We start from the raw sequence: 18097 nt of genomic DNA, 5'->3' as shown, positions 1-18097 counted from the left end.
AGGGTTTGGGAATAAAACCGTCTACAAACCCTAACTTATCTTTTGCTCGAAGAGCCATCTTCATAGCTCTTGACCAGGAGGCATAGTTATCTCAAGTTAATAACAGAGTGATGAGAACCGTAGTCGGTGAATCAGAGTGATGAACATCAAACACCGGATTGGGTGGTGAATGAGGAGTATAATCAGCAGAGGAAGTGGCAGTAGTCATGATAAAAGAAATTGATATTCAAACAAAAAAAATTAAATTGGCTCTGATACCACGTAAAGAGTTAAATCGCCTCTTGAATTATTTGATATAATACCCAAATGAACAGAGAGAGAGAGAGAGAGAAATGTAGAAATCTTATGGGAGAGAGATAGAGAGAATTGAGAAAATATTTCTCTGTGTTTATTTATGAAGTTTACACGGGTATTTATAGGTTTAAATGTAGTTACAGATTACAGGAAATTTAGGGAAATCAGAAATCTTCCTTATACATTATCACATGAAATAACGACTTCTATTTATGAAACCGTAGACCTAGTTGGCCGGGTTGTGTAGTTGTGGGCCTCATAGGATTTGGCTGGGCCTTGCTTGACTTCGGTTGGGCCTTATATGGCTTGCATTCGATTGGGCCTGGAGCGATACCTACCCTTTCCTGGTGACCCATTTTTCCCGCCATTTCCTTAATGCTTCCTTTTCTTTACTTCAAACTTCGTTAGGGTTTCTGATTTTTTTTTCCCTTCAACATGTGATAGAAGAATGGTAAATGGAATGGTTTAATTCGTCATAAGGTAAGAGTTTTGTTTAGTATATTAATCGTTTATTTAGGTTTAGGGTTTCTCGATTTATTGGTTTTATATTGAATAAAAAAGAAAGAAAGAACCCAGACAAACAAACGAACAGGAAAGAAGAAGACTAAGAGAGCATTTATATTTTAGGGTTCAAGCATTTGGTAATTTTACTTACAATTCAATTACTTAGATGCAAGTTAGATTCTGTAACTGCGGAAAAGTAAAATTTGCTGCTTTGTGGCCTTGTCTTAATTATATTTTGTCAGTATTTAAGCTTATTAACTTATAAGGAAGTAGGTTTACGGTTAGTTGGTCTTGGTTAAATGGCTCATGAAATTGCAGATTTAACAAATTTGTATAGGCGAAGAAGACGTAATGGTGATATTTTTCCTGTAAGAAAATATGAGAACTTTAAGGGCAGGAGTTCTGGCGGCCTGAGGCATTTGTTTGTGAAAGAGTTGACAAGATATCATCATCCAGATAGAGATGACAAAAGAGCTCCTGTTGAAGCTGCTGGTGGCTATATCATTGAGTGGAATGTTGTGCATCGAGTCAATGGCGATCTAGCTGTGTTATGAACTACCGGTGACGTGTCTTTTAAAAAGTGTAATGCATTATTTTTTATAATATTTACCTCATTGTTATTCACCCTCTTTAACTTGGAACATGAGACCTACTCTTATAATGCATTCAATTTGTGATTTCATTATGGAATTTCTTCTCATATGGAGGTGGTGGATCGGCAACCTTTAGCTTCCAATGATACATTGATACCTACCTTGTGGTTGCATCAGATGGATTATTTGAGAAGATGACCACACAGGATATCTGTTGTTTGTTATACGATGTAGATGGTGAAAATCCAGAGTATTTCTCGTCTTTCAAAGACTCATTCGCTGATTGCATAGTGAACACTGCTCTGGAGAAAGGCAGTATAGATAACCTTGCAGCTGTTGTGGTTCCTCCGAGATGAAATTAGGATTCTGCGGAAGTACTAAGGATTTGTAGGAGAGGAAATCGCTTATTCTATCTTGAGGTAATATTGTATGATTTACCACTAATTTAGTAAAAAAAGATTTATTACGTAATTGAAAAAATGTTAAAACACTTCGGGCAATAAATTGTAACTTGATCGTTGGGTCCCCATTGTAAAAAAAAATTTGTAGGCAATGCGGGTCTTGAACCAGTTGGTTTTATGTGATTGCTCGTAATAGTTAGCTTATTGTCAGTATTAGGTGAAGTATCCTTTTTTTTTTTTACTTCTTTTTCTCTTCAAATCTAGGTAGTAGGCCTTTGGTTCTTAGAAAAGCATCTATATTAGAGGCATGGTTGAATGATTTTTAGCCTCTAGGACCTACTCGTGTTTATGAAAAATAGAGAGAAATATATCGAAGCATAGCCAGGAGGAGGCATACTGCAACCTACAGACTCTAGGTCTTCACCAGAAACTGCACAACTAGAATGATTGAAAAGAAATGAGCGAACGGCACCCTTAGTCTATCGAAATCAATACCTTTAGAGAGTTTTTTTCCCGCTAATATTTTACTAGCTTCTTCTAGGAGTTTTCGTATATAATATGCTATCAGCTGGGGATTTTAGGTTGCAAACACATGCTCTATGTAGCATTCAAAGTCTTATGTTGTTATCTGCAAATTGGCTTCTAGCAACATAACTGAAGTAATAAGAATTCATGAATATCCTGTGTAAAAAAGTGTGGTTAATTTTTTGTAAACACACATGGAGTTTCCGTGTTAATTGATGATAAAACTGTGAAAGAATCCAAGTTGGTACCTTGGCTATATAGAAAGTAAGAACTTTGAAATGCAGGTATAACTCAATAATGTCATGTTGGACCCATTAATTGGGTGGTTTTTAGGGTTCTCATCCAACCCACAAAAATATCACAATTTTCTTACTGAAGTAGCTAATCATCCACCAATCAGGATATTTCTCTCTCCTGAGTTCTAAAATCACAAAAAGAACAGCCAATCATATAGCTTCTGAAACCAGGTTTGGTATTTAAAAGTCCAAAAGCACTACTATGTACCACTAGTAATATCAAGTTGACAGGTTTTCTAGAATTTTCTGGCAGTTTCTTTACTAAGTATCAACAAGTATAAATCTCAGCAGTTGGGCTCCAGAAGTTTCCATTATGAATAACTTCATTTTAAATTCTTACCTTGTTCTACTTCTCCAATTCTTTGTTCTGTTTTGAGTTTGAGTGTATTTGATCACTGAATAATCTTAGAATTACCCAGTTTCTCCATTCATTTCTTTGTATTATCACTAGTTCTTTATCAAATCTTTTTCTGTTTCTCTCTCTTTTTCTGAGCATGAATCCTTTGGCACCAGTGAAAGAAGAATTCCCTCAATTGAGTTCATCTTATTGTGATGATACATCCATGGTTTCTCCTCCCCAACCAATTGAGGGCCTTAATGACCCAGGTCCTCCTCCATTTCTCACCAAAACCTTTGACATGGTAGATAACCCATTAACAGATCAAATTGTTTCTTGGAGCAGAACAAGCAATAGTTTTATTGTTCGAGATCCCCATACATTTTCAATGGATCTTCTTCCTAGATACTTCAAGCACAATAATTTCTCCAGCTTTGTTAGGCAACTCAACACTTATGTAAGTCCCTTCTTTAATCATGTTCTTGTCATGTCTGATTTCATCTAAATTTGATCTTACAGAAGAAGAATTATACTAGTTCACTAAATTTGATGTTACAGTTGGGTACTTTAGATTATACAATTTTCATGCTAATCTGTATCTAAATCGATCATTGACTCAGTACTATGGTATTGTTTGTAGTTCTTCAATTCTATTAGTTTTTTTAGTAGATGATTTAGTGTGGGTTCTTGGGTATTATCCTTTAAATTTTCAATTTTCGATGATTTTCTTAAGGTTTGAATTTACTGCTTCAGGGATTTAGAAAGGTAGATCCAGATAGATGGGAATTTGCCAATGAAGAGTTCTTAAAAGGGCAAAAACATCTTCTGAAGAACATTAGAAGGAAAAGAGCCCTTTCTGGTCTTCCTGTTCAACAACAAGGGTTGGGTTCTTGTGTTGAAGTTGGACGGTTTGGATTAGATGGAGAAATTGACAGGTTGAGAAGAGATAAACAAGTTTTAATGGTAGAATTGGTGAAACTAAGGCAGCAACAACAGAATACCAAAGAATACCTTCAAGCTATGGAGCAAAGGCTTCAAGGAGCAGAAGAGAAACAACAACAGCTGATGACATTTTTAGCAAGGGCAATGCAAAACCCATCTTTTATTCAACAATTGGTGGAACAAAAGGGAAAAAGAAAGGAACTTGAGGATGCTATTACTAGAAAAAGAAGAAGGCCCATTGAGCAAGGGGCAACAAACGTTGGATTCGTTGAATCAATCAATAGTTTTCGAGCAGACTACCCTCTCAAGATCGAGCCACTGAACTTTGGGTTTGGAATTTCCGAACTAGAGACTCTTGCGTTGGAGATGCAAGGATTAATTCAAGGAGAAGAGCAAGAAGAGGCCAAAGGGGAAGTAGGATCTGAATGTGATATTGAAGATAGAGTTGTAGATGACAGATTTTGGGAAGAACTATTGAATGACAAAATTGGAGAAGAAAACTTTGAAGTGAAGGAAGACGAAGATCTGGGTGGTCTTGCATATCGATTTGGCTGCTACTTGAGCTCCAGCCCAAAGGGAAGAACCTGAACTTTTATCATTTTACTTCCAAATGCACTCTAATCAGTGGTTGATGTTGGTTTTTTGATGTGTTCTCTCTGTTGGCAGGACGATTTGAATATCACTCTACGCAGAAAAGATGCAGCAACAGAGCCGCACAGACTCGACGGATAAATGGTTACTCAGTGTCCAATTGTTCATTTACTTAGTTGTTTATTAGTGTTGCATCTTCTACATTTTGACAAACATTTATCTCTATCTTTATCTTAGCAGATTGCAGTTAGGTAGCCATTGGTGGAAGAGATATAAAGAACATGATATGGTTTAATAAGGTTGTAGATGTTCTCACTTATTTTTTGTAATAATCCATTTCTAGTTCATCTATGTTGTTGTCTTTGTAGATAGTAGATTTTTAGTATCAGAAGGGTTAATAGGTCAAGAGACGGCTACATATCTCGGAAAGATATCAATTAATGGTATTTCACAATTTTGTACTATGAAAGTTTTTATTTTCTCATTATCTTGGCAAACTTCGGTTGTCAGATTTGTAGGCTCTAGTACTCGTGTAATTTTCTGCAGATATGAAAATCTATGTCATTTTGTAGTGTTTAATAAAAGTTGTCATATACCAACCCGTAGTCAGTTCACATAGAATAGCATGGTAAAACAGTACAGAGTACAGACACGCTGCCACCATTGCAATTTCTGACAAGCCCGTGCCAGTCCCAACCATGCTCTACGCAGTCTCTGTATTTGAGTTTATGGTGGTTATCGGTCGCGAGGCACTGTTAAGACTATGCGTAGGACTCTCATGTCTAGGGCATTAGTGACCTCTAGAATACACTTGATAAGTTCAACTAAGTTAGACTTAATTTGTGAACCGAAAGCTATACTCAACCGAAAGCTTGACCCTTGGGACGAAATCTGCTCTGACCACTAATACTTGCATCTTTGACCCAACCCTACTGAAGTTGCTCTACTCTGCCCCTTGGTTGGCATGCACAACACCATTCTGAAACGAAGAGAAGTTAATATATATACTAAACCACTTTACTCTCTCATTGATGAATCGCAAAAATTTTGAATTGATGCAGGAAGGTATGATAGTCATTCAACCCCTATCTATCGCATCATCGGGCTCTGATATTGGTTTGGAATTAACAAAAAAAAGGCAAAACTGAAACCGTTTATTTAATTTGTTTATAATCAGGAAGCCTGAACTGAGTTTTTAAACTGTTTGGTTAAGTCATTAGTAGGTGCCTCTCGCTCTGTTTACGAAATGTGAAGAGTGTACATCCCTCTTCATCTATTATTGATCATGTCGAAGATAATTTTAGTTGTAATGTTTGTCTAATTCAATTTGTCTGCCTCACCTACTGCTATAACCAGAAATACAATAAAGTACCTAGAAAGGATGAAATAAGTCAATCAAGAAATAAATGAAGTTTATTTGTGGGTTTTATGAGAATAAAAGTAAGTGGAGAGATTTCTATGTACATAATATGCCTTTACCATGTCTCTTCTCATACTGCTACCTTAAACAGCTTCCCCACAAATTAAGGTCCTTTCAGGAGATGGGTGTTTTATAACAGGGTCAAAGAGGAAAAGAGAGAAAACTATAAATTGTTGAATCCATAGAATTCTTCATTTCTGTTTGGGTTTATTTCCCCATGGGAATCATAAACTATGACCAGGTTCCCGCGTGGTACCCTAACTTGCGTGAAATGCCGAGATGGACCCCTTGTCTATCTTTCCGTTCACGGGTTGTTACCATCACATTTTCTCTACCTAAATTAACCTTCCGTGTGTCAAGCGTCACGTCAGATCTCATTGTCGATTGTCTAAGAACTGTCACTTCCATTAATTGCAAAAAACAACCGGCGCTTGGGAATGAATCACAGTCGTTGGATGTGGAAAGACTATATCTAAGAGTGTTGTCACTATTTGCATTAGGAAGGGGCGTCGTCGAACGTAATGATGACCTGACACGATGCTTGACAAGCAGAAGGGTAATTTAGGAAGAGAAAATATAACGGCAACAACTCGTGGACGGAAAGATTGAAAAGGAGGTCATCTCGGCATTTGGCAAAAATTGGGGGATCAATAGGGAAATAACCTTTTTTGTTACTCCAAATATCCACCCTTTTGACCTTAGTCTGCAACTCTAATGGTTAACTTTTACTCCAATAAAAGCACACCATTTCTGGAGCACTACTCTGTTTCTGAAATTGGATTTGTTTTATGAATCTCTTTAGTTACAGTCTTTGAGCTTTTTAAAGGTCTTAATGGTAGAGAGATGAGACTCATAATATTATATTGTATGTTAATTTCCATGATGTTTGATTTCATGGTTGGGTTCTAAATTTTGAAAAAAAGTTACTTCATTTGTGTAACAGAGCTACTCATACAAGAAATCCATAACAAGATAACAACTCTGAAGAATCTGAAATCCATCATTTCTCATCATCATAATCTCTTCACGAGATTAATTTGTTTTTGTTTTTCATACCCACCCATCCATCCAATTATGCATTTCTATTACTGAACAATTACTGCCATCTGTTCATCAACTAGGGTGTGTTGTGTTGTACTTGAACTGGAATTATTCATGCTTATCTCTGTACTTGTTCTGTTTAAATGAAACCCATCTCTAACCTAGTTTTAGTGAGAGAAACAAAAGAGAGTTAGAGAAAGAGAAGGGTGAAAGAAACAAAGATATTGGGTTGTCATGTTTCCTCAATCTTCATTCAATTACAATTACTCAACTTCTCTGTCTGATGAAATTAGTGCTAGTGGTAGTTCTTCTGGTACTAAAATGCAGGATTTCAATAACCTAAATCCCATTCCACCATCACCCATATCTCCTCCTGATTGTCATCATCAACCAGAGCAACAGATGATTAAAAGGAAAAGAAACCTCCCTGGAAACCCAGGTATATATATAAAAGGAACAAGATTAACTAGGCAGACTCTCTGGGCAGAAATCTTATGTGGTTTGTCGTGATTCAATGAATCAGAATCATCCGAAGCACAAATCAAAACAAGCGACATAAAATTTCTGTCGAGAGTCTGCCTAGTTTTTCTTGTTACCTAGCATTTTTCATTTTACGATTCTAGCTTGCATGTTTTCCAGACATCTATGTTTAAGATTTTTACTGTTTTTTGTTGTCTGTGTTTTAATTTGGTGATGATGATGATGGATTAAGACCCAGATGCAGAAGTCATTGCTTTATCGCCGAAGTCTCTGTTAGCTACCAATAGATTTGTTTGTGAGATTTGCAACAAGGGTTTTCAAAGAGATCAAAATCTTCAGCTTCATAGAAGAGGTCATAATCTACCATGGAAGCTGAGACAGAGAAGTAGTACAGATATTAGAAAAAGAGTTTATGTATGTCCTGAGATTTCATGTGTTCATCATGATCCTTCTAGGGCTCTTGGTGATCTAACAGGAATCAAGAAACACTTTTGTAGAAAACATGGTGATAAGAAATGGAAGTGTAGTAAGTGTTCAAAGAAATATGCAGTTCAATCTGACTGGAAAGCTCACTTAAAAACTTGTGGAACTAGAGAATATAGATGTGACTGTGGTACCCTTTTCTCTAGGTAACAAATCTCTCTCTCTCTCCCTCACTAAGATGTTTTTTGGAAAATGACATTATACCTGGCCCATCTCCGAGCGTGAATCTGGTCGGGTGAAAGTGTTTAACTTTCCCTCTCTAAATCCTGTCCAACCACATCACTCGGCCGAGATTCAGTCAGGAGATGGGCGGGGCGGACTATCAGAGTTGATATTCTTTTTGGTATGTTTGTTAGTCTCTGAACACGATTTTGAATTCTTGATATTGGATTCTTTGAACAATTTTAGGATGTCTCTTAGCACTAGAGTTACATTTTTAGGACTCTAATGGCTTCAAAATGGTCAAGGCTTCTTTTGCTTTTTTTGGGTCTCTATGAAATAAGTAGGAACTTCACCTATTGGCAGGTTTTGCATGAAAGTGAACTTCATTAATTACTAGCTATAAAGTGATAGTTAAAGAGACATTGAAAGAAAGAAAGAACCCTAAAATCTTAAAACTCTTTAATGAGTTCATTATAGTTCAAATTTGCCATTTGAAATTCATGAATTAAATCTAGCTCATTAGATTGGAAGTAGGTCTAAAATTCATGATTTAACTTGACAATTAATTTTCTTGATGAATATTGTTTGAAATGCATTGGTGATTATTTGCAGGAGAGACAGCTTTGTTACACACAGAGCTTTCTGTGATGCTTTGGCGGAGGAGAGTGGAAGAATTTCCTTCAACCCTAGTTCCAATTTAGTACAAAGAAACCCTCTTCCAACATTATCAGATCATCACCACCCTCACCATAATTTCAACCAACACCCACAAAACCAACCATCATCTTCTATATTCTTCCCTCTCATTACTACTACCCAATACCAAGAAAACAATTTCCCTGCATCAAAATCAACCTCACCACAAGCACCCATATCTCTACTTTCATGGAATCCATCTGATGAGCCTCATCAAAACCATAACTTCCCAACACCCATTTCTTCTTACTTCCAAGAATCACCACCACCACCACCACAAAAACCATTAATGGCAACTAGCTTTCTTACTGACCAACCAAGTAATACCGTGGTGTCAAACACGGGTAGAGGTGCTCACATGTCAGCTACTGCCTTACTGCAAAAGGCTGCTTCTCTTGGTTCAGCAAGATTCTCAACAACAGGACATATTCAAACTCAGTCAGTGGGTCACATGACGAATTGGCCGTTTCAGATGAACGAGTCGAGTGGAACGTCGAGTCAAATTAAAGGGAGAGCAACTGGTGGTGTATCACCGGAGCATCTAGGACTTCCTACATCATCGTCGTCTAATGTGTCTATGCAGCATCAAGATGAGAATCTCATTAGAGATTTCTTCTTCTCAGGAATTTCATAAAGAAGCTAAAAAAAGAACAAGAATAGAAAAGAGAATTTTCAATGTTTAGAGGTGAGAGAGAGAGAGGGTATTTTTGTGACTACTCCCACCATCACTTTTTAGATTATCAACTCTGAGAAAAAGATTATATATAAAAAACAATTCTTATCTGTTTCCCAAAATTTGCTTTGAAAATCTGTACTTCTGAAAACTTCAAATTGATAACTCGAGAAGGTACTTTCAACCTCAAATAATCATCATCCCCAAACTTAACCTAGTTAGAACTACTGTCTACTGCAACTTCTTAGGTGTATTAGCAATAGATTCCCAATTGTAAGCAGAAAATAGTCCAAAGCTTCTCTCCCCACTCACCTCATCAATGGGGACAGCATCAGTTACTTCTTTTAACTCTTCTGGTGATAGCTTTACTTCCAAGGAACCAATGTTGTCATCTAGGTTTTTAGTCTTTGTTGTACCTAAACAAATATCACACAAAAACGCAGAAAAATCAGTTCTTTCGAGATCGTAACATATCTTAAGAAAAAGAACACATTTTTGTAAAGTTGGTTCCTGTATGTGAGAGCAAAATTATCTTTTGGATAATGATCCTGAGTCTACCTGGAATCGGTATGATATCGCTCCCTTGATGGAATAGCCATGCTAGAGCAAGTTGAGGCGGAGTGCAACCATGTTTGGCAGCTAAGTTGGCGACGCATGCGTATAGGAGCTTGTTTTTCTCCAAATTCTCTCCAGTGAATTTTGGATGATTCGTCTATTAAGAAAACATTGAGGGTAACCTTTCTTTTTAAGAAACAAGAAACCATTTGGCCAAGAAGAATTTTAAAGGCAATAAAAATTGATTTTTTTTAATTTACATACCAAGATACTGTCTCTGGGCAAGCTTTCAACAACTCCCTTTCCTGCGAAAAATCCCCGTCCTAGAGGACTATAGACTACTATCCCGATACCGAGCTCCCTGAGAGTTGGGGCATATCCAAAATTCAATTAAAAATGACTACTTAGGTATGTACCCCACTATATAATATGAATCATAAATCAATGGCTAAGATGAAGAGACATAAATAGGTAATGACATGACGTAGGACCAAATATATAAGAAGATTCATATTAGTTATCTCCTACTAGTTGCCTCATGTAAATCGAAAAATACTCGAAATTTCATGTTCATTACAACAAAAGTAATCACAAGTCACTTATTTCTTTTAAAAGATTTGCTTGTGTTAACATGTTTAGTTCGAGAACAAAGCGCATGCACAATGTACACATACCGACAAAGTGGGATTATTTGTTCTTCAATATTACGCGACCAAAGAGAGTATTCCATCTGCACGGCTGTGAGGGGATGAACTGCACGAGCCCTTCTTATTGTATCTGGATTGGCCTCACTCAAGCCTATATATTTTATCTTTCCTTCTTCTACTAACTTCTTGAGCTCACCTACCTACTTCTCGGAAACAATCAAATTAAATCACAACATCAAGATCATTAAGGCTATGTTTGATTCAACTTTCTACTGAAATGACGATATTCTTCACCCGTAACAAAATTTTCTCAACTTCCGGAACAGGCGAGAAATTTGCGACCTACCTTTCCCTAAAAAGTATGGTTTTCGTGATAAAATCTCTCTCTAGACTCTATTCCTCTTTTTTCTTCATTTATCTACTTCTATCTCTTAAAAGTTAAAACTATCCCAATTTCGCAAAACGTATGTCAAGAAGAATCTCTTCCTCTAAAAGTTTTCATTATCCTAATCGAATCAAACACAACCCAATTATAACCAACTTAAAAGAATGATAAGAATAAAATAAGATAACAACATTGACAAGTAAGTGAAACTTACAGTATCTTCTATAGGTACAGACACATCGATACGATGCTGGTAATAGAGATCAATATAGTCCACATCTAAGCGCTTTAGACTAGCTTCACAGCATTCCCTTACATAATCTGGTTTGCCATTAATCCCATATTTCCCTTCCCCTAGCACAGTTATCCCACATTTTGTTGCCAACTGAACTTTTTCTCTGGGAAGTTGTTTTAGGGCCTATACATATAAACAAACTCTCTGAAATCAAATATACACAACAACATCAATCAATCTAGAGACTAGAGAGAGAGAGAGAGGGGGGGGGGGGGGGATGGGGATTACCTTCCCAAGAATGATCTCATTATCTGGATGTATATCTGATGTATCAAAGAGAGTGATTCCTTTACTGAAAGCATACTCAATCATAGAATACCCAGATTCATTAGAGTAAGTTTCTTTGTTGAGTCCATTCACCAAACCAAAACCCACTCTAGATACCTACAAAATAGAGAGAGAAAGAGAGCAATTTCATTCAAAAATCAGTGTTTGTAACTCTGGGTTATTCTTCTTTTTGAATTTGGGTAGATGTAAAAATCAAATTAGTTATGACCCAAACTTATTGATCTTGATTGAAGTTGGGTTAATTAAGATGCGAGGATGAGAAAGTATAAAAGAAGTAGATTTTACCTCAAATCCTTGGTTACCCAACTTCACTCTTGCAATTTGGGGCTTCTCTTCCATTCTTTCTCTCTCTATCTCTCTAACAGTTTAGTGCTTTTCTGGTCGGTTGCTCACACGTTTCTTAGAAGCACAAATTTAAAAGGATGCCAAATTTTCTGAGCAGAGGAGGCGCCTATAAAATTTCTCCAAAAATAAATTTTCTTTCTGCATTTGAAAATATTTTTATTTTTGTAAAGGCCGATGAAACTGAAATCAAGTTAAGAACGACATGATGCTACCTAATTATGTCTTCAGTCAAGATTTTACGGGTTCCGGTGACGAGGCAAAATACAATCATTGTCATAGAAGTAAAATTTGTATGCTAGAAAATTAAATTCAGACAGATATCAAGTGTTTTATTTATTATACGAATTTCATAATTATTGGAAAGAACATAAAAAAATTGATCAATCAAGTTGATCATAATAGATTTCTAAAAGCAAAATTCCTGAACATCTTTCAGGAAATAGATTGAGACACATTAAAGGTGATGGGGACATTTAGATCTATTAACTAGACAAAAGATATTTGTTCAATTGGTTGTTTTTCGTGCTATGAAATGTAAGCTTTGTTTTAACATTAGGGTCATTTGATACGTGGAAAAATCAATTTTTTGCTTTTTAGTAAGACAAAAGGTGAGAAAGTTGAATTCCCATTAGAAATAAAGTAAGAAAATAGTCTAAATTATTTTACCACCAAATATGTGGTAAAACTGATTTCCCACTCTCTTTCTTCATCTCTCTCGTCCTGCATCCCTCGCTATCTATTTCTCATTTCTTTCTGTTACTGTTTCTCCATCTCTCTCGTCCTCTCTCTCCATCTCCTAACTCCCGTCATTGTTTCTCCATCTCTCTCTCTCTATTTCCTAACTTCTTGTTACTCCCTCTCTCTCCATCTCTCTCGGTGTGGTTCTTATTATGATTTCGGACATGAACATGAGGTGCATATTATCTCATGAAAGTTACAATAGTTTTATCTTAATTAATACACATATTTTGCCTATGAATCTTAGAAAAAGGAGTAATTGGCAGGATGAAGCAAACATTATCAATGATCCATTTTGCATAATGAATACAAATAATATTAAGAAATGCAGAGACAAGCGATGTTATCCATAAAATCATGAGAAAACACTAAATCGCTTTGGGGGATAAAAACCTTAAGATGTGTTTCTGTTTTGTAAATCGATTTTGATTGGTTAAACATAACAAATTTCAATCCAAGATTATAAACAATAAATTGAAATCAAGAACATGTAAACCCCTAAATTGATTTGGGGAAGACAACCCTTAGATGTGTTCTCTCAAAATCAATTTGGGAAGAGAATGAACAAAATTCTAAAAGCACCCTATAAAAGTCTAACAACCTTTCATTCTTGAGGCATTCCATTTGTTTTCCTACATGGCTATCAAAACGGTTAAACTTGATTTCACATTTGAAGATGAAGATTTTATTTCTCACCAGAAATATTTTATTTTCGCACTCAAATTTGTTCGTACGTATCAAATAGACCCTTAAGGATCTCATTTACTTTGACGTGTATGTGCCAAGTGATATTTAAGATCTAATCGTTTTCCATACACAAATATTATAATAAGGTTGTACGTAATTGAATAGTTTATTTCGTAGTCTATATTTTACAATCAATTTTCTACCGAAGAAAACGATGACCAACCGTGGTGGTTTTATAGGGGCCGTATTACTTTTGGTGCCCCTTTACAAGCAAATCCAAGGGCTTTTGTGTGCCATAAGTAATTATACAGGTGTCTTTAGAATTTTCCGTATACAAAATCTCAAATAAATTGGGATTTCAAGTTAAAACTTTAACCATTATTTTAAAGGGGTAATTTCTAGAAAGGTCAAAATAATATTGAAAATGAGTAGAAAAACACAAAACATTTGAAAATTGTTATTAAGGTCAAAAAGTGTGCAAATACTAAAATACCCCTTTTTGTCATTTTGTGTAACTAATTTTCTTTATTTTTCTTTAAATTTTAAATCGATATAACTTTTGTTTGAGATGTCGGATTTCTATAAAAATTATATATTTAGAAATGATTTTTCATTAGCTTTCTAACAAGATCCACTTTCAATACTTTTTTTCAAAAAAAAAAAAATCCAGAAAAAACGGCGTTTTTTTCCTTTACGTTTTTCTGCAAACGTGTTTGCAAAAATCTGTTATGCAAACCTGTTTGCAAAAATCTGTTATGCAAACGTGTTTGCAACAATCCGTTATGCAAACGTGTTTGCAACAATCCGTTCTGCAAACGTATATGCAACAATCCGGTCTGCAAACGTGGTTGCAACAATCCGGTCTACAAATGTGTTTGCAACAATCGCGACGACATCGGTATTAGAAAATAAGACACTTGTTTTGTCGATGTTTTGAAAAGTAGTTTATCCACCTTAAATTCTATAGTAGTAGTTGAGGACAACAAATGTGATGCTCAATCTCTACTTGGAAATGAAGCTTGTTGAGATACAAAGCTATTCAAAGACCTTTTGGTTTTCTTTGTTTATTTCATCTTGGAGATCATCGAAAAAATACATTATTTCTGAAACCAAGAAAAATAAAATTTATTTTCGTGTATTTCTACATAAAACCCTAATCCACTTGTCGATCTGACAATGAACTCTTCTGCCCTCCTTTAAAGTTTTATATTCGACTTGAAATCACAATAATCACTACTGCAGAAAAAGACTAACTATTTGCAACATTACTCATATTTTCTTTAAAGTATGCAAACATATGTTTGCATAATGTAAACTGCAAACTGTGTTTGCAAAATATAGATTGCAAACATGATTTGCAAGCTTTGGAGAATATAATATTGAGTTGCATATCTTGCAAACGCGATTTGCAAATCGAGAATATAAACTAATAGTATGCGTCTACGAAATCTTAAGTTTGAAATTGATTTCATCATTCATCATATAAAACTCATGAAGAAATTGTGTGGTCGACTTTAAGATCAAACCTTCAAAATTCTTATTGTTTTCTACTTTAAGATTAAACCTTCAATACTTCAAGACGAAATAATGTAGAGAGAGGGAGAGAAACTTGATCAATGAATCATATACATAATACAACAAGAAACATAGAACATTTGATCATTCAATCATAATCACTTTTCCCACTAGTTTCAAATAAACCCTATAACCCTCATCCCAGTCAACTTCTTAACTTCTTCAATCTCTGCTTCTTTATACAAACCTCTCACCATGAGGCAAGTACTATAGTCATCTACAAAATTCTAACCACCATTATCATCTCTCTTAAGCATTTCACCATACACATCGTGTGCAACATTAGTTTTATAAAACTTAATTAGGTCATCCAACAATGAACAACCCATTACAAACAAAACTTAATTAGGTTCATTAGCATCATATTTAAGAACTTTTCGATGCCTAAACTTTACAATTTTGTTAAACATCTCTCACTTTTTATATGAACCATAACTCAAAATCAAAACCCTAAAAAATTCAAAACTTTCTCAATTTCCTTATCATTAATCCACAACTCATCAACATCAGATTCATCAATAAAGCCTCCAGGTAATTTGATTTTGATGATGAGAAAGATGACGGGCTGGCGTCCATTCTCAAAGCTATTTGAAGCATAGAAAGAGACAAAAACAAGTTCCAAAATCAATAGCCGTATAACCTACCTGGATTTGGCTATACCACTTACTCACAAAACTATGACAACTGATGGTAAGAATCCTCAAGCCTTCATTCTTAGTAAACTACCTGGATTTGTCTATGAACCAATGGAGCTAGTGAATAAACAAGGATAGTTGTTTGGGCAACTCCTCAAAGGGAATCTCTGTAAATTCATAGTTAAGTTAAACAAATCAAAGCCATTTGAATGGCGAAAATGACGGTGGCCATCACTGACTCAGAAGAACAAGCATCGAACAAGAAGAAAAAGAAAACCTAAAAACTTTTAGATTTTTTTGAGAAAAAGTGAGTATTAATATATAAGGGTATTTTGGGAACCAAAAAATTAAAAAATGACCTGATTGATAAATACCCATATTATTTTAAACTCTATGCATCTTTACCAATAATATTTTGACAACTCTTAGTTATTAATAAAAAGTGTAGGCTTTTATAGTTATTAAGATAAATTTTTCTACCTAAATAGTCATTTTCCCTATTTTAAATTAGATTAGAAAATTAAAAGCGCGTTAACCCTCTTGGATAAGCAATAAAATAACTCAGTAAGGAAAAACTGCTTCCCTCCATTAGAGATTTTAAAATTAGAGACAAACAAAAGTCATGAATGTATGTCGCCTTCCCAATTCTTAATATTTAACAATGCCGGATTTTAGGCTAGTAGCATGTGTGGAACAACGAATACGTTCTCATGTTTGATTTTTTCTTTTCCTGCCTACACTTTTGTGAAGATCGTGATCATGCAAAAATAATAAGGCATAATCGTAGTTTGTGTTTTATGTCTTCAATTAGTTCTAATTTGGCCACCATTTTGTCAAACACAAAAAGAAAAGATTAATTCCTTAGACAACCACAGTTAAAAACGAAATGCAAGATAAATTAGAATCGACGTACTAACTTTTTTTTGATGATTTATTAGATCATTATTGTTAATTGCACAATATGACATATAAACATCATAAAAATGAATAAGTATATAACTGAAATAAAAAAAAAAATATTAAAACTATTCTCGATACCACTCCAAAAGATAACACAAATTGACGTGAGAATTTAAGCATCTCTAGTAGCTCACCTAGTTTCTACCTTAGCTATGGAAAGTAATTGCAATAGAAATCTCCCAACAAACAATATAGTTTCTGAAGTGTCTTGTTGTTGATATTAGGAAATTTAGATGTATAACTCAAATTCTTGAAGTGGTAAGAAGTGACATCTTGATGGAAAAACCTAAATTTTAGAAAACTTTGCTTATTCATAATAATACGTGATAATCTAGCAATTTAATAGACTTCTTGTCAAAGGAACGATGGTATAAAAGGCAAACATAATAAATATATTATTTAAGCGATCAAATTGTCGTGGTGCACACAAACTTTGATTTGCATCTTTAGCTTGAAATAAAAGCAAAATGTCAAGCACATCATATTGACCCAATCAAATAATATATATATATATATATTATCCAATTTCATCAAAACTTTTTGTCAAATTAAACAAGCTAATTTATCAATTTAGTTGTTTACACCATTTGGGCATTCAAATGGGTGAGATTCTAGGCTGATTATGACCTCCTAACTTAGGAAATCACCAGTGGGCCTTCTTTATCTGATTTAGTCATTTTCATAGTTGAGTTGGTCCTTATTGCTAGTCTTTCCCCATTCTTACTCCATATCTCTAAGGTTGGTGGCTTCTTATTATTTTATTTTATTTTGAAATTAATTAGGATCTACGATAGTCATTACATTGGCATTGATACATAAAAAATGTAATAAATACGAAACTGCCGAATTCAAATTCTTACAAAAAACGGGCCTATAGCCCAACTAATTTATGACCTAAAGCCCAACACATTGGACCACTTAGGTAACCAATTGTTGACGGTGACATCCTTACTAAAAACCTCTCTAGACCAACAATTAGGCATCCTTACTAAAAACCAAGTACATGAGCCCGACCAGCGAACCTGATCTTCGAATTTATAAGTAATAAAAAGAGAAAATACAAACTTAGCAAAATCAACGATCTTTTATACTAATATTCATAAGAATGAAATAAACGCGTAAATGCTTGGAACTTAAAAAGTCATTCCACCAATCGTAGAACTTCTCAAATTATCAAACCTACAACTACTTCGCATATGTAGAACGATGAACAACTATTGAGTTACAACTCTATATTTTCTTTTATGAACATACTATTTTGGTTGCAATGAATATGAATATCACAGTGGAAATAGTTTTGAGTGAAGAGATATACAAGATTTGATCATTCAAGAACTTGACCTCAATTGACCGACAATTTTCATATTTTGTACCACTTATGACCACCACTACTGCCGAGTACCATCACTATACCACCATGTTCATTCGTTTACTCTTTGCTCCTACTCTTTCTCCCCCTAACAAACTCCGCAAAAGATAAGAGTGCTCTTCGCCAAAACTTTTCGATTGAGACGAGGGTAATCCCCTTTCTAAAGCAACTCCCCGCTTA

The 18097-nt window shown here is 35.0% G+C and overlaps 3 protein-coding genes across 5 annotated transcripts; 2 read left to right on the top strand and 1 right to left on the bottom strand.

Annotated features, from left to right (window-relative positions):
• Window positions 1-621: 621 nt before the first annotated feature.
• LOC147551149 (heat stress transcription factor A-7a-like) lies at window positions 622-5923 on the top strand. Of its 3 annotated transcripts, XR_015237545.1 has the most exons (4): window positions 2924-3407; window positions 3704-4627; window positions 4724-4926; window positions 5545-5826. XR_015237545.1 is itself a non-coding variant. In XM_086668929.1 (3 exons), the coding sequence occupies exons 2-3, from the start codon at window positions 3108-3110 to the stop codon at window positions 4478-4480; spliced, it is 1077 nt and encodes a 358-aa protein (XP_086525055.1). In that variant the 5' UTR covers window positions 622-1011; window positions 1255-3107; the 3' UTR covers window positions 4481-5067. The 3 variants fall into 3 exon arrangements, 1 of the variants encoding a protein (XP_086525055.1); XM_086668929.1 differs by lacking the exon at window positions 5545-5826 and adding an exon at window positions 622-1011 and having other exon boundaries at window positions 1255-3407; window positions 3704-5067; XR_015237544.1 differs by having other exon boundaries at window positions 3704-4926; window positions 5545-5923.
• On the top strand, window positions 5902-9560 carry IDD12 (indeterminate(ID)-domain 12). The gene is made up of 3 exons (XM_086668928.1): window positions 5902-7383; window positions 7657-8053; window positions 8682-9560. The coding sequence occupies exons 1-3, from the start codon at window positions 7179-7181 to the stop codon at window positions 9397-9399; spliced, it is 1320 nt and encodes a 439-aa protein (XP_086525054.1). The 5' UTR covers window positions 5902-7178; the 3' UTR covers window positions 9400-9560.
• On the bottom strand, window positions 9513-12117 carry LOC147551147 (perakine reductase-like). The gene is made up of 7 exons (XM_086668930.1): window positions 11894-12117; window positions 11549-11704; window positions 11240-11443; window positions 10668-10840; window positions 10258-10354; window positions 9997-10150; window positions 9513-9854 (listed from the first exon to the last, which is right to left on the bottom strand). Exons 1-7 carry the CDS (start codon window positions 11945-11947, stop codon window positions 9670-9672), a joined length of 1023 nt encoding a protein of 340 aa, XP_086525056.1. The 5' UTR covers window positions 11948-12117; the 3' UTR covers window positions 9513-9669.
• Window positions 12118-18097: the final 5980 nt, after the last annotated feature.

This window comes from Eschscholzia californica, unplaced genomic scaffold, assembly GCF_041429995.1.
Source record: "Eschscholzia californica isolate CP2 unplaced genomic scaffold, dmEscCali1.0.p SCAF_3, whole genome shotgun sequence".
Taxonomy (NCBI): Eukaryota; Viridiplantae; Streptophyta; class Magnoliopsida; order Ranunculales; family Papaveraceae; genus Eschscholzia; species Eschscholzia californica.
The sequence above is the reverse complement of the archived record's forward strand: the minus strand, read 5'-3'. Positions and strand labels throughout refer to the sequence as shown.

Excerpts from the sequence above, each read along its gene's own strand:
- LOC147551147 (XM_086668930.1), bottom strand. The coding sequence starts at position 11,947 with ATGGAAGAGAAGCCCCAAATTGCAAGAGTGAAGTTGGGTAACCAAGGA. Across the intron at positions 10,841-11,239 it reads CTGTACCTATAGAAGATACT|GTAGGTGAGCTCAAGAAGTT; the intron begins GTAAGTTTCACT and ends TCCGAGAAGTAG. Across the intron at positions 10,355-10,667 it reads CAAATAATCCCACTTTGTCG|GGAGCTCGGTATCGGGATAG; the intron begins GTATGTGTACAT and ends CCCAACTCTCAG.
- LOC147551149 (XM_086668929.1), top strand. The coding sequence starts at position 3,108 with ATGAATCCTTTGGCACCAGTGAAAGAAGAATTCCCTCAATTGAGTTCA. Across the intron at positions 3,408-3,703 it reads TTAGGCAACTCAACACTTAT|GGATTTAGAAAGGTAGATCC; the intron begins GTAAGTCCCTTC and ends TTACTGCTTCAG.
- IDD12 (XM_086668928.1), top strand. The coding sequence starts at position 7,179 with ATGTTTCCTCAATCTTCATTCAATTACAATTACTCAACTTCTCTGTCT. Across the intron at positions 7,384-7,656 it reads AAACCTCCCTGGAAACCCAG|ACCCAGATGCAGAAGTCATT; the intron begins GTATATATATAA and ends TGATGGATTAAG. Across the intron at positions 8,054-8,681 it reads TGTGGTACCCTTTTCTCTAG|GAGAGACAGCTTTGTTACAC; the intron begins GTAACAAATCTC and ends GATTATTTGCAG.